The sequence below is a fragment of the Filicampus tigris genome, chromosome 15 (assembly GCF_054856515.1).
Source record: "Filicampus tigris isolate MCC_2025a chromosome 15, RoL_Ftig_1.0, whole genome shotgun sequence".
NCBI classification, from domain to species: Eukaryota; Metazoa; Chordata; class Actinopteri; order Syngnathiformes; family Syngnathidae; genus Filicampus; species Filicampus tigris.
The window spans coordinates 14,305,962-14,320,918 of record NC_141231.1 but is presented as its reverse complement, the minus strand read 5'-3'; the positions used below and the strand labels follow the sequence as shown (position 1 = coordinate 14,320,918).

General features: G+C 42.4%; 1 protein-coding gene across 3 annotated transcripts; it reads left to right on the top strand.

The window, feature by feature from the left end:
* Positions 1 to 587: 587 nt before the first annotated feature.
* Positions 588 to 14,760, top strand: ark2n (arkadia (rnf111) N-terminal like PKA signaling regulator 2n). Of its 3 annotated transcripts, XM_086052978.1 has the most exons (5): positions 590 to 820; positions 1,731 to 2,585; positions 11,515 to 11,685; positions 12,071 to 12,182; positions 13,049 to 14,760. In XM_086052978.1, exons 2-5 carry the CDS (start codon positions 1,796 to 1,798, stop codon positions 13,254 to 13,256), a joined length of 1,281 nt encoding a protein of 426 aa, XP_085909104.1. In that variant the 5' UTR covers positions 590 to 820; positions 1,731 to 1,795; the 3' UTR covers positions 13,257 to 14,760. The 3 variants fall into 3 exon arrangements, with proteins under 3 accessions (XP_085909105.1, XP_085909104.1, XP_085909106.1); XM_086052980.1 differs by lacking the exon at positions 11,515 to 11,685 and having other exon boundaries at positions 592 to 820; XM_086052979.1 differs by lacking the exons at positions 11,515 to 11,685; positions 12,071 to 12,182; positions 13,049 to 14,760 and adding an exon at positions 6,119 to 7,561 and having other exon boundaries at positions 588 to 820.
* The last annotated feature ends 197 nt before the right edge of the window (positions 14,761 to 14,957 follow it).

Below are 14,957 nucleotides of genomic sequence, written 5' to 3'. Positions count from 1 at the left end.
ACATTGCCCAAGAGCCCTTCCAACACCAAGACTGTACTTCTGTCTAGTTTGCAGAGAGACGCTATCAGCCATGAAAGATTTCAACCTAAATCGTGACTACAACACAACTCTCAAAACCCCTACACAAACATTACCTGCTCGTGTTTTGATTTAGACAAACATGTATTCTTAAATTAAGGGAAGTCAACCCAAAAATGTTCTTTCCAATCATATATTGTATGCGGCCCCACTAGTCGAAACACGGCATTCTGATTAATATTGTGTTTGTGGGATATGAGTTGAGTAGTAAAATCCACCGTTTATTGTAGTTGACTTCCACTTTGAGTAGCCTTAAGTGTAGGGTTATCTGAACATTTTTTTTGTGACCTCGGTGTTGTTATCTTATGTTAAATGTTCTGTAAAGGGCTTTGTTACAGTTGCAGCTGTTGTGAAAACCCAACATGTATTGTGTTGTGTTGTTGTATTGTATGGTGTTGTATTGTATAGTATTGTATTGTATTGTATTGCACTGTCTGCGTGCAGTGTGTAACTCCAGACTTATGAGGGCGCTTGCTCCCCGTAGCGGCCGGGAAATGACGTTTCCGCTTTGTGAGACCGACGCAGACATTTTAAAATAAACATTTAGCTAACGGCTAAATGCTACACCACCAGAGCGCTCGCGAAGGGGCGAGCGCACTGCGCCACAAAATACATTCATATCCGCCAACGTTTGTCGGTTTGTTACAGTTTAATGAACGTTGTTTCGCGGGACATAGAGGGAATGAAAGCACGAAAATGTTGAGGAGTTTGGCGCCGGGTAAAGGAGCTCGTTAACACCGTGGTAAGTAACTGTCGCAGTCGACTGCTAAGTTAGCTTGCCTGAGCTAAGTTGGCTGCATCTACGGACTCGCCTGGAATGCCTCGGTTGTATTTGAGGACACAGCTGCTATGTGCGCAGTGTCTTTGCACGCTGAATATTTTTCGATGACTTATTCTTTGCTTTGCCAAGTTCATGTGCAGCTTTGGAACCGAGTCTAGTTTTCGTTGTGTAGCCTCCAGGTAGCCACCGTTAGCGTCTGTTGGTTGTTGGTTGGCTAGCTGACGAGCGAGCCACAGACGTCAAGTAGCTAAGTCATTCATTCTGGCACGGGTAGACGTCTCGGGTTGCACGCCCGGCTTAATGTGTGCTTGGGAAGATTTAGCGGGCATTTACAAATATACACTGAGAATGATTGACATGCGGGCGGCCCATGAGAATTTCAAAACCCAAATTGAATTCAGTTTCTACCGTTAGAACTCGAAAGTCAGTGCATGTCTCGATTTGTTGTTTGGGCTGTTATTTTTATATGTCGCATGAGTAATTATACAGTAGAGCGAAAATAAAACATTGTAGTCCAAATGAGTGAAACTAGTTTTGGTTTGTCTTTGAATAATACGTATTTGTTTTTCTTTACAAACAACTCTTTGGCTTTAGTTGGGCACTTGACCTACGTTAAGTTGATTAGCTTGCCCACCGGCTCGTCAGATGCTGACCAACGTTGGCAACTACTCTGCTAACATACCTCTATTTTTTAAATAACTGTCAGTAGTTAAAAGTTCTTAAACATCCCTGAAACGTAGTATATACATTGTTCAAGTGTGATTTGTGAAAATGTACTCAACAATATGCCCCCACTTCTAATTGCTTAATTCTTAATTTCTTGTCTAGCCCAACATTGGGATTGATGACTCAATCTCTTTTTCCTCTGCAGGTGAGTGCCTGTCAAGGCACCTTGGTCCACATTTGTTGGACCATAGGGCATTTTGCTGAACTAGCATGAAGATGGCTGATTCAGAGAAAGCAGAGGAATTTATTGATGCAGAGTGTTCCTCCGAGCGCCTCGACGAAGCACAATCAGCCACCGCATCTGTCCAGGATGAACATCTAAAAACTGAGACCACCACGAGTACCAGCTCTCCACCAAGGGAAAAGGAGGATGACAGCCCCTTGCACACGGAGGGTGAGCAGAGTCTCCTCTCCATGCCCTGTTTGATGAAGGAGCTCCGCAGAGACTCCCCCGAGTCGCAGCAGGCCTCGACGGGCAGCGAGAAACCGGCCTCTCGTCACATCTATGAGAGCGACTCCTCCAACCCATGCATGCTCTCCCCCTCATCGAGCGGCCACTTGGCAGACTCGGACACGCTCTCCTCAGGGGCTGAAGGCGCCGGAGAGGAGACGGAAACTAAAATGGAAGCCGACGCTGGCAAGGAAGCCGATCGGCAGCCCAGCGGGAGGAAATCCCGGCGATCGCGTTCGGAGAGCGAGGCGCCGCCCAATGCAATGGCGGCAAAAAAGAACCGCTGTCAACCCGCAGGAGCGAGTGGACTGGAGAGGCAGATAAACGGCAAGCAGGCCAAGGTGAAAGGCCAGCGCAGTCAGAAACATAAGGAGCGTATGCGCCTGCTGCGGCAGAAGCGTGAGGCGGCGGCGCGGAAGAAATACAACCTGCTGCAGGACAGCAGTACCAGTGACAGCGAGCTCACGTGCGACTCCAGCACCAGCTCCTCCGATGACGACGATGACGACACTTCCGGGGGCAGCAAGACAATCAAGACGGATATTCCAGGTAATTCCGCCTGCCCGCCATTCGAGTCTTTCTCAGGGGTGGGCAAACCTTATTGTTCAAGGGCCACAGTTCAGCTTTAAAGTCCCTGTAAAGTAAATGTAAATGTCTTCTAAAATGTACACATCCCATAGAGCAGTGTTGCTTAAAATGTTAACTATTGAAAGTCTCCTTAACATTCCCATTTTGAACGCAAATATTGTATTTAAATATCAGGAAAAAGTGTACATAATGTTTCAATTTAAAAGTATTGCACATAGGTTTAATAAAAAAATTGCTTAAATGTTTAAAAACCAATAGTTCTTAAAGATGAGCTGTATTGTTCTGGACTTAAAAGGTAAATACAACTGAATGTACTTTAAAAAAATGTACTGTACTTGTAAAGTATAAGATGCACTGTACTGGATTTAAAAAAAAAAAAAAAAGGTTTAAGCAGGCTACAAGATTCGTTCTAATGTTTGATTCTATTGCACGTTTTAAATGTTGTAAATGTTATTTGTATTGAAGTCAGTGATTCTTTTACAGACCACCAGAGAGATAATGCCACATTTTGAGAATCACTAGCCAGGTTTACATGGAGACGTTTTTGCTTTTTTGTTTTTTGGAATTAAATCATTCCGAATAAAGCTCTCTGGTCACCTGTTTACATGTGACGTGATCTATTTCTCCACGTAAACCCGGCTATTGAGATAAAAAAAAACAAAAAAAAAGTTTTAATATAATGATTGGCTAAAATGCAACAATATTACAGGACCCTTGATATATGCCCGCTGGGCTGGATTAAAGAGCCACGGGCCATGTTTGCCCACTCCTGGTCTAACTCATGTAAAAAGTACGGCAAGGAAGTGGTGTGCATGATGTGAACATTTCTCATATGCCATACCTTGTGAAAACATTTCACGGGGTTCATGAAAGGTTTTTGGCCGCGTCAAACCAAGCATTGTCTTTTTGATTTGATCAGTCACCTGTTGTTTATCTCACTCACATCATGTCATGAAGTCTCCCCGCTAGAAGGTTGTGCCCATTCATTTGTCCCGGCGCAATGTTCCCTTCGGACCACCGGTTGTCAAAACGCACGCCGTGCATGCTGCGTCTGCGTCTCAGAGGGTCGACATTTCTTGGAAGCAACAGTTGTCACCCACGCCGTATGCGAGCCGCGGTTGAGCGAGCGGGCCATTTGCTGTAAATAGATGCTGCTTGCTTGTGTTAGCTCATCATGAGGCTGAACTCCAGACACCTTGTTTGGCCTTGGAGTGCAGGTGCCAAGGTTTTAATAGATTCATTTCAAGGTCACTCTGTCGGTTAATATGAGGGTCATCCAAAAGCCGCCTGTTGTACCGTATCATATCTTTTTTTCGTCTTTATCTTTGGTGTACATTTTACTAGCAGCAGCAGCCATGGCTTTATTTTTGAGACGTCTGCTACTGTTGAGAAGTGTCTGTTAGGTGTGAGGTGTTTATTTGCATGGTGGGTTGGTGATGTGATGCATATCTGTACAGCGCTACCTTGACTTTCAAGTTGGGCAAGAATGATTTTGAGAAATAATCCAATTGCGATTATTTTTTTCCCCCTCCCTCAAGATTTCAATTTAATATGCACTTTTTTTTCCAGGTCCTCTTCCCATGTATTAAAAAAAAACATCTGTATCCAAAATGAAGTCAAATGAAGCATGATTTAAGACAAGACCGTTTATCTTTACAGTCAAGTTACTGAACACTTTTTATCCAGTGTTTGTTCAGCAATTAACATTGCATCATCAAAAACTGCTAAGGTAAGCTTTAGGTTGACACTTTAGGTCGGTCAGTTATTTGTAAAAATCGCGCCCGCAATATGGATAATGGATATGTAATCTGGCCGATAGTCTGGATATTTTTTTTTTTCAAAAAACATGAAATTTACCAAATCGTGGCATAGGAGGCTGCAGCCCCGACGCCATCGTAATGTGCATGTTCAAAAGATATGATTGGTTGCAGCTTTGGTCCAATGGCTGCACTGCTAGTTAGCAACAGCGAAGCTGCTAATGCTACGCGTGGAGGCTGTGCAGACTCCGCTTGCATTTTCATGCTTTCCACATCATCACTTGGGTGGTAGTACTTCGTCAAATGATTAAACAGGTTTGTTGTGTTGCCTATTTTCGAGGGCACCGACCATTGACGTATCTTGCACATTGGCCTAATTTGCCCCCTGCGGTTTTGTGTGAGTAACTGCTTTTTTCAAAATAGCTTCCATCTTTGGAAGATAACGGCGAGTCATGGCTGACGTTTTTGTTTCCCCACATACTCACGTTGTTTACTTCAACACGCAAGCGAAAGTAAAGCAGAAAAAGCTTCACTCTGGTTGGCTGTTGTCACGCACATTCCCGCCGCGTCAGATGGAGTAAATGTGACCATGATCGACTTGAAATTTATCGCGAGTAGCGGCCAAATAATCGGCCAGCCCTACGCTCACACTGAACTAATCAGCCAACCGACTCAAGCGCTTGACATCGCTCTGTGGGCCACTCCCCTTCAAGGTTCACATCTAACACGTGGATACTACAACATGTACTGGGATTACGCTCTACAGCCATTTTTTCTTTAGTTTCTCTTGTTTCAGTGCCATTTATCAAAACTCACAATAATGTAGTGGCTTTGGTTGATAAAACAGATTAATGGCATTTCAGTTGGGAACAATGTTTTCATATATCAGTGAATTGAGCTACAAGCTTGATCGCAGAGCAAATTGTACTCGCGAGTGGCTCTTTCTCTTGAAACTCCGCCCTCAGCTTCAGCTTTACCGATGCCACGTCTGCCTTGGTGGCGGTAAAGATCAACCGCGACACCAAAAGTGGCACCACCAGTTATTTAAAGAAGGCGTCTACTTGAGGCGGGACGCTTGATTCTATTGCAGCAGAGGCAGTTTTTACCCGTGGACTGCAGTGTACCAACAATGGGGTGTAGTTGTGCTTTTACTCTTTGTTGAAGGGTTTTATTCTTCTACAAGAGTAGCTCTGGAAGTCTAGATAACTGTTGTTGTAGTGAGTTGCTATTTAGAGGGTTTTTATGGTCACTTTTGACCACTTTTCACTTTAATCACATGTCAATGTTGGTTCTTGAGCGATCTTGGAACTTGGCATGTGGTATATGACACCATTTGTTTGTTTTATTTTTCCTCATCATCCCAACAGCGGTTTGGTCCTCTTCTAACCTTGCGTCATATTTGCAATTTCAGCTTGTAAATATTCGACGGCTCTCTGTTTGCGGCCGGGTCTCACAGGTTAACACACACGCCACAAAACGGGCCGCCAAAGCCAACCATCAGGGATCCGTAGGAAGGGAAGATGTCAACCATTTCAGTATTTTTCAACATCTTCAAACACCGACTGCATGATGTAGTCCATCAGCATGAAAGAGTTCTGATCTGCACGTAAAACAAGAAAGCAAAAAAAGTGTCATTCTCTCTTTTGTAACACACACAAAAAAAAAAAAAGTCCACTCAGGAAGCATGAATCCACTACCACTGTCTGTTCTTAAGCCTTGGCCTCAATGTCTTTCAAGCTGGCTTCAGACGCGCGTCGGAGAGATCCAGAGTGGGCGCCCACATTCACGGGCTGCTGGACAGCGGCGCGTGGGACAGGAACGGCATCAGCAGCGTGCTGGAGGAGGCCATGACGCGCTTCGCCGTCATGCAGCGCCAGACCGAAGAGCGCTTCCGCGTCTGGATGGAAAAGCTCGCGCACCTCGACTCGGACGACTCGTCCAAGCGCTCGAGTGACGCCCCCGAGGGAGGGCCGCAGCCGCCGCCCCAGGAAGTGCGACCTTCGCCCGCTAGTTCCTTCTTGCCGTCATCCGAGTCGGCGGAGACGATGGCCGCCTACGTGTTGGCGCGAGCAAGCAATAACGCCGCCGCCGCTGCCGCTCCCGTCAACAACAACAACAACATCCTACCTGAAGCGGTCACTCAGAATGGAAACCTTGGCGTTCCGGATCCTGGTCTTTTGAATGTTTAGACGCAACTTTGAACTGGGATTTCACTCACGTGGAAGTCCGTATCACGCCAGGACTACACGCCCGGATGAGCACGGGATTACCTGCTGCCATTGAATCACTGTGAGATTTGGGAATATCGCAAGCCTGCATGGACCTCGTACATCCCGCCCTCGACTGCCGAGCCAGGGCTACTGACTACCCCAAAACATTCAGCCTACTTTTGATGTTTCAGTTAGATTTTTTTCATAAAAACGGGCCCCACAAAGGTTCGATGGCTTCCTGTATGTTCTCCCCCGCCTTTTTTTCTTTTTCATCTAACTGTACTCTGACACTCGATAGTGTCATGCTTACAAAAATGCAGCCGCTACGTACTGTGAGACTTCGGACTACAGTGTTGCAAAGCGTTACCTTTGTTTTGTGATCACGCTTGTACTCTTACTCAAATCTCAAATCATCTCCCCCGATTTAAATGATTGAAAATTCCATTAAACTGTCATTTTTTCAGAAAAAATGGCTCTCTATAATATTTTATTTAATAAAAACACATGATGACTACACAATTAAATAGAATATAAAGAACTCAAAATTTTGCATCATGATTTACTGATCGTGATTGTGAGACTTCTGATGTGTGCGCCTTTTCCACCCGGTGGCGGGATAATTAGGACATACAAATACATGGAGATGGTCACAATTCCTCAGTCAGGTGCAGTAATATTACTCTTTATTTTTTCACAGAAAATAAAAAATATAATCTTAGGTTCAGATATCCATTGCTGAAAGCGTTATAACAGTTGCTATATATTAGCCTGTCTATGACGTTTTGCATAGTTTGTTAACATTAAGCTGAGTAGACTGACTGACTTAAAGTGAAGTCAACGCAAACATTTTTTTTTTTCAAGAATATGTTCTATGCAAGCCCACTAGTTGAAACAAGGCAATATGGTTATTATTGAGTTTGTGGCAAAAGAGTTAAGCCACCCGTTTTTAGCCATCTCCGGGGGCGGCCATTTTGTCTTCTGTCGACTGAAAATGACATCACAACTTCTCACAATGACCAATCAAGGCTCAGATTCAGAAAATCGGTCTGCCGTGATTGGTCGCTGTGAGTAGTTGTGATGTTATTTTCAATCGACAGAAGACAAAATGGCCGCCCTCAGAGATGACTAAAAACGAGTGCATTTTGCTGTTTGACTCATATTCCACAAACGCAAAATGAATCAGAATGCCGTGTTTCAACTAGTGGGCCTGCTGGGAACATATTCTTGAAAAAATATGTTTGGGTTGACTTCCACTGGCAAAGCTATGTGACTTTAATGACACATTATTTCGCTTTATATTTATTTGACCGATTCAACTTTAAAAAGCTTAAAGCCTCTTTTTTTTACCTTGGAACGTCTTGTCCCTTCTATCTCAAAGCAGCACTGTAAAATATCATGCACTGTTACAAACCACCCCAAAGTTTCACCCTACTAATGATGTTTCCATCATATTTTGGGGAGTCTTGAAATGGCCCCCAAGGTTCCTGGCCTCTTGCGGGCATGGTTTTCTGTGTGTTTTCCCACTCCCCTCCAGCTGTACCCTCACACTGCGATCGATTGTGGCATTCTTACACAAATACAGCCGCCACATTCTGATGCGCACGAGCAGCAGCAGAATAGCATGGTGCCTTGTCATACAGCAGTCATGCTGACCTCCTCATAGTGTTCATTTATTACTTCAAGTAACGTTTACACTGCGCATGTACATCTCGTGACGGCCTTTATTGGAGTGGCAGAGCTTTACTTAACCACTACCCACAGATTTACACGTGCAAATATAAATTGTACCGAATCACAGTACGTGCAGGTTGGTTTGCCTTCTAAACAATACTTTTGTGCAGGTAGACTAGAGCCGTTTACATTTTTTTTGCTTTTTGGGGGTCACAGTCGCTGCTACTACTGCCCTCTGTGCAGTAACTAGAAACGGGGGAGAGAGAAATGACGCGGTTTATTTTTAGAAGCTTATATATAATATTGTAATTGTACACATATTGTACACTTTATTGATGTTAACTGTGTCTCATGTTAGCCACAGTGTTAAAAGCCTCAAATTTAGATTTTTTTTTTTTTTTTTAAATAGATTTACGCTGCTCCTGCCAGTTTGGTCTTTGTTGCCGAAAGGGACACAAATGCGAGTGAAATGAAAAAGGTCATTTACTTGTGACTGAAACAGAGTGCATACCAACCAGATATTAGGGCCACACTAAATAAAATAGATTCGAAAAGAAAGAATATAGCAGTATAAGATTAAAGTTGTGATATTGGGGGTATAACATTGAAAGATTGCTAAGATAAAGTTGTAATGGTACCACATCCCCGCTTTTGAATCGTACGACTTACTATTACTTCCGACTTTTTCCTCATTTTTGCTTCCGCTTTTAAATTTACACTTAAGTGCTGTAAAATGACTTGCAATATGACACAAGTCTTGCAAAATTGCCATCTTCCGATTTTTGTCGTGCACCATTAACTCATTCACTGCCATTGATTAATTGTCTTTTCACAGTCATGGCCATTCAATCCCAGGAATATATATCTTTTCAATTTTTTTCTAACGTTAGGGTAAAAGAGGGTCTGAAAGTGTCTGCCAGTGAATGAGTTAATACAGTTAGGGCACAGTTATTTGTGTAGAATGATGACTTTCTTGGAATATTCCATCTGCAGCCTCCAAACATGCTGTGTTTTAATATTACAACTAAGAGTTTTTCCTCAGAATTCGTATTTTTTTTCTCCTAAATTCCAACTTAAGTCACATTACGACGGTCTTACCTACCTTGTATGCAAAATCACAACTTTTTTCTTATTGCTACTTTGTTCTTCCAATATTACCATTTTTTCTCAAGTCTTTCTTGTTGTGACTTAATTTAAAATTAGGACTTTCTTCTAATATTAGCACTCTTTTTTTTTTTTTGTATAATTCCACTCGGTCAGTATTATCGTTTTGTTTTGCAATCATACCTTTTTCGACTTTCCTGCCATGTGACAAAATTGTTTTCGAGCATCAATACGATTTTATCCTCAAAAGCACTGCTCGTTTCTCAGTTTTTTCCCATATCACAGCCTTGTAAAATGAACACTTGAATCTAGTAATACTGACTTTTTTTTTGTTCTTTGAGTATTACCGGTACTACTTTTCTTGAATTATTGAAACTTTATTCTTGTACTGAAGCTCTGACTTGTTCTCATAGTACATTTTTTTTTTTTTCTTCCAGCATGTCCCTTATACTCCTTGATGGGTACCAGCAACAGGACAGAGCATGACAATAATGTTAACCACCTCCTAAAACTAATCTCGGGGCTCATTTGATCACCGACACTGGTGACGTAGTGTAAGAGTTTAAAGCAGCACTCCACCCTTTACCCATTAATGAAGGAATTATATTTATAGCTCGGATGTGAACATGTTTTCTGTGTACTTAACGTGTACCCCCCCAAGAGTTGACTGTCACGCGTTTTGCATGCGAGTTCTATTAGTGTAGAATGTAAAGCAGAGTTGCCACCAGGAAGCATGCCAGCGTGCCAGTTTTAGCATCGCTTCTGCCTGCTAACGTCGGCTGACTGACGCATCAGCGTTGCACTTTTTTTTTTTTTCTTCCAGAATGTGTGCATCGAATGTGTGTTTTCTCTCGCTTGTGCATTTGAAAAACCACCAAGGATATTATTTTGTTGTCGGCCAAAGAGACGATTCCGGCACTTTCTTTTTTTTTTTTTTTTTTTTCCCCTTTTACTTACCTGGCCTGCTCTTGGCAGGATTTTGCTTTTTCCAGTTATGCCACAACCTGCCATTTGAAGCTATTCAGAGGCCCTTCACAACACACACACACACACACACACACACACTAGTTAGCCTAACAGCAGGGTGTATTTGTTTAGTTGCGTCCAATTTCCAGGGTAGAACAAATGTTCCAGACTTGTTTTGTTTGGCCTTTATTATCCAGCTGCCGTTTTGGTTTTCATCTGAAAAAGATTCTTTGGAAGCGTTTTGTATCTACTGTATTCCAGTGTAGTTTTTATGTGCGTGGCTGTTATTTCAACAGAAATAAATGCAAACAAAACAAAAAAAAGGCTACTGTCAAAGGTGTATTATTTCATGCAAACACAACTCCGCATTTGACCAAGCAAAGAGCCGGCATTTATCCATTTTCCTTTTAGGTAGATCCCAACAAAATGGGATATTGTCACAATGGGTTGCTCTTTCACACAGAAATCCGTCATCGGAGCTTTACGCCAGTATCCCTAAAGACGATAAAGATTGGAAAAGTCAGATTTTGCAGTTGACCTTGCTCTAGTACAGCTCTGCTACTACCCCTGAAGTGGAAATTTTGTGGCTTAGTTCACTCGGATTCTGTATTGATTTGTACAGGAAAGTGACATGGACAAAAGGTGGAAAAATGTTATTCCGTACAAGCAGTATAAAAAGGGGGTTATACACAAGTATTTTCCCTGCTCTGACACGATCTCCGAAGACGGGTTATTTCCTGAATTCGACTTGTTGCTCCCGCATTTTGTGTCTTTCTGTTCATACAGAACAGCGACACTGAAACAAGTCTGTAAAAATGAACTTATATCACCCTCCCGTCTCTGTTACGTCTCCATTACTACCTTAGCCGTCAGAACGTTGCCGGGCCGCTCCATGAAAAAGGTTTATCCATTAAAAATGTTTTATAAACACTGTAAACAGTACCCCTGAAGTGGAAAATGGAGTCATCTTCCCCCAATTTTTTGTTGGTACTATTTTGGACAGAACAACCAAACAAAGAAAAAAAAAAAAGTTTGGCAGAGGTCTTGAATGACAGTTGAAGTAATTTGGTCTTCCTTGGTGCCGGGGGTCTTTAACAAGTTGGGGCGGCTTGCAGACAAAATCCCTCTGTTCATAGCCGAGCCATGTTTGGAATAATAAGGTGTTCTCTCTGTCCTCCGCAGACGGGCCTCCTGTAGTGGGTCACTATGATATTTCAGACACTGATTCTAACCAGGAGAGTATGAAAGTGGAGAAAGTCCGGCCCAGCGTGATAAAGCGCGAGCTAGAAACACTCAGAGGCCAGGATATGGCGCCTCGCTCCGGGTGTATAAGAGCTCTGAGCTCCGTGGCAGGTCAGTTACAAACTCCCGGCTGACTTTTTTTCCTCCTCCTCCTGTTCCTCCTCTTCAATCAAAACTGGTCTTTTGAGCTTTCTCGGGTTCCATCTTGGCAAGACGTCTCTCTCTGCTGCCTCTCTGGTACTTTCTCCCTGCTGAATATCACGCAAGCGTTGTTGGGAGGAAAAAAAAAAAAATGCCGTAAATGAAGCCCACAAATAGCGTTTTTGTCCGGCGTGACTCTTCCTTTTACCAGCTGCCTTTTATTACAGACACACACACTCACATGTGTCCTTGACTCGTCATTGTGTCTTTAGCAGCTGCAAGACATGAAGCCCTGACCCTTTGGCTCTCCACAAAGTGGTGATTTGTGCTGGTTTTGTGTTTATTTTTGGCACAGGCTACGCGGAGGCGGAGAAGTCGCACAAGGACGGGCGTCAACACAAGGGCCAGATCAGCATCGCATCCTCGGACAGCGAGGTGGAGATTGTGGGCGTGCAGGAGAACGCTCGGTAAACACGCAAGTTGACCTGTCTTTTTTTTTTTTTCCTCGTGGTTAGAAAAAGTTGTCTCTCTTACGAAATTGTGGAAATACGGGTAAACTGTCAGCATTATAAAAATCTTTATAAAATAAATGGATGATATAAATAGCAAATAATGTAGGGCTGAAAGCATTCATCAAATAACTTAAATAATTGTTACAAAAAAAATCCAAGCAAAATCTCTGCCTCTAAGCTTCGCAGTGATAATTTTTCCACGCGGACTAATCTCACTGACTCACACGCTGAATGAACGCGATGGCGGCGAGCCAGGAGGAAAGAGTGCCTAAAAGGCAGAATGTCCAAAGTTTGGGATTTTGTTTTTCACACCTGAGAAAGATGAAGTGCTTTCAGCTGCAAAGCAGAACTAATGTACGTGCCACAATTGCAGGTCAACAGTCACCAACACGAGGTACCACTGTTAGCTAGTCAAATATAGCCTACCACCGCTAGTTACAGCGTAATATGCTCCCACAACTCATCAAGGATACACACTTTTAATCACTTTATTGAACAAATGGCAACAAAATAAACATGGAATAGGCACATTCATACAGTAGCTGCTACGGGCCTCAACAAACAGTCAAGCACTCAATACGCACACTGGCTAACGGTTAGCCAGTTGGCCGCCAGCCGCTAACCCGAGGTCACAACAGTTAACTGTACATGCTCGTTCACTGACTTGCACGTATAAATAATTGGTGGACAGGAAAGGATTGAAGAACTTATTAGCACCTTGTCGAGGCTGCTTTTGTTGGCGTATCGCCAAAACAAATCCAAAGGAAAACCAAAATGCGCACAGTTAATCTTGAAGTCAACATTGTTTTTATGTGTTACAGATGTGGCCACCCTTGCGGCGGCGTGATCAAGAGCTTATCCTCGTGGAAGGACGACCACTCGGCGGAGCGGTCCGTCGCCAACACGACGACACACCCGCCGCCTCAACTGTGGACATGCGTCTCCCCTCAGTCCAGTTGGGTATCCCCACCGGAGGTGGTAGACCTCACGCTGGACGAGGAGAGCAGCGGACACAAACACTTACCGTAAAAAAAAAAAAAAAAATGGAAAGGAAAAAAAACCTCACACTGAAAACACCCTTACTCTTCCTCGTGGTCACTTTTGCCTTCCCGGAGTTTGTTTTTACCCGTTTTTGAATAATTGTGTTTGAAAGCCATTCTGGTGACATGATTTATTTTTTTTTTGTAGATGTGGTTATACAGCACAGCACTTGATTTGCAGGAGTAAAGTTAACACCTTTCAATGAAAGCAATACCCTCCCTCAAACTGATGACTGTTGAGTGTGTGTGCTGTAGAGTGAAAAAACATAACTTTGCTGCTGGAGAGCTTGGCCAACTACATGGCACCTGGCCAGCTTTACAAAGAACGAATAATCCACAGATTAAAATATAGAGGTTTCACTGTTTTTTTTTTAGTTTTTTTCTAAATGCTGATCCCCGTTCTGTCATCCATTGGTCATGCCTGGTTTGAATGGATGGATGATAGATGAAAGTCTCGCCACTGGTTTCTTATTAGACCTAAGGCTTTTGCAGGTGGTTATCACTTTGGTGCTGCTGCCGCTGCTCTGCTTCAGATACAAGCGTAACATGTTACAAAAATCCGACAAGTCATGTCCTCATATCCCATATCCCCCAGTCTGGCTTTTTTTTTTTTACTCTTTTACTCATCCGAATGAGTGGGGGAAAAAAAAATAGGAAACTATAAGAAAATGTATCTTCCATGTCCTCCTGAATGCCTTGAAATATACGCTGTCGTCCTTTCTAATTCTTTTTACCCGACAAAACAGTGGACTTTTTGCTATCAGGACAAGAACTCTTTGAATTGTAAATGCGAGTGTGGCCACGTGTGCGACATGTAGTGTATGACCTGTTACCTTGACACTCAACTATTATTTTTATGCCAGTCACATTTTATTATTCAACTTTTACGTTTCTAGTTTCCTAAAGGTTGTGTGAGGATGGTAAAATGATGCTGTTGTACTTCTGAGGGTTATTGAAAGGGAAAAAAATCCTACACAAAGATTTTTAAACCAAAGTAGATTTTTTAAAATTCGTTTTAAATTGTTTTCATAGCATTCATTGGAATTTTCTCCAAAATAAATTTACATCAAAACAAATGCTTTTCATTGGCCAGCATTGAGTTGATTATATTTCTTTTAATTCAAAATGCTATGCATTTGTTTCCTGATATCATACAAATAACCGTTCTTTTAAAACACAACTTTTCCCTTTTGTATGCTGTTAGTTTTTTTTTTAATTACATTTTATTTTGATGACAGTTTTAGCTGAAATACAAAGTGGAGGGCATTGTTCAAACGTGGGGAAAAAGTGCATTCACTCTTGTCATACTTAGCCTCAGCTTTTCCTTCCTGTTGTGTTTTTGGTGTCAGTATTTTAAATTAACAAAAAGTGTTTATACATATATATATATATATATATATTTTGTCGCTTCTGCCACATCTTCCTTTAACTTATGTCTGTAGAACAAAAAAGAGGCTATTTTAAAAACAATAAATAGAATATTATTTAATGACTTTCTTGTACGCTCCTTTTATTAACAATCCTCACATTTGTGTTTTCATTGATTGCTTGGATTTTTTCGTCAATAAGGACATGTAAATGATCTGGGACCCTTTGTTTCATATTAAGGCATGGAGTGTTTAGTGTGGGCATGCTCTTCTGTCAGAGTAGGAAGAATGTGTACAATACTCAACGAAAGCGCCCTTTGTTT

Coding starts and splice junctions, on each gene's coding strand:
- ark2n (XM_086052978.1), top strand. CDS start 1,796: ATGAAGATGGCTGATTCAGAGAAAGCAGAGGAATTTATTGATGCAGAG. Junction 11,686..12,070: donor AGCTCTGAGCTCCGTGGCAG/GTCAGTTACAAA, acceptor TTTTTGGCACAG/GCTACGCGGAGGCGGAGAAG. Junction 12,183..13,048: donor GGCGTGCAGGAGAACGCTCG/GTAAACACGCAA, acceptor TATGTGTTACAG/ATGTGGCCACCCTTGCGGCG.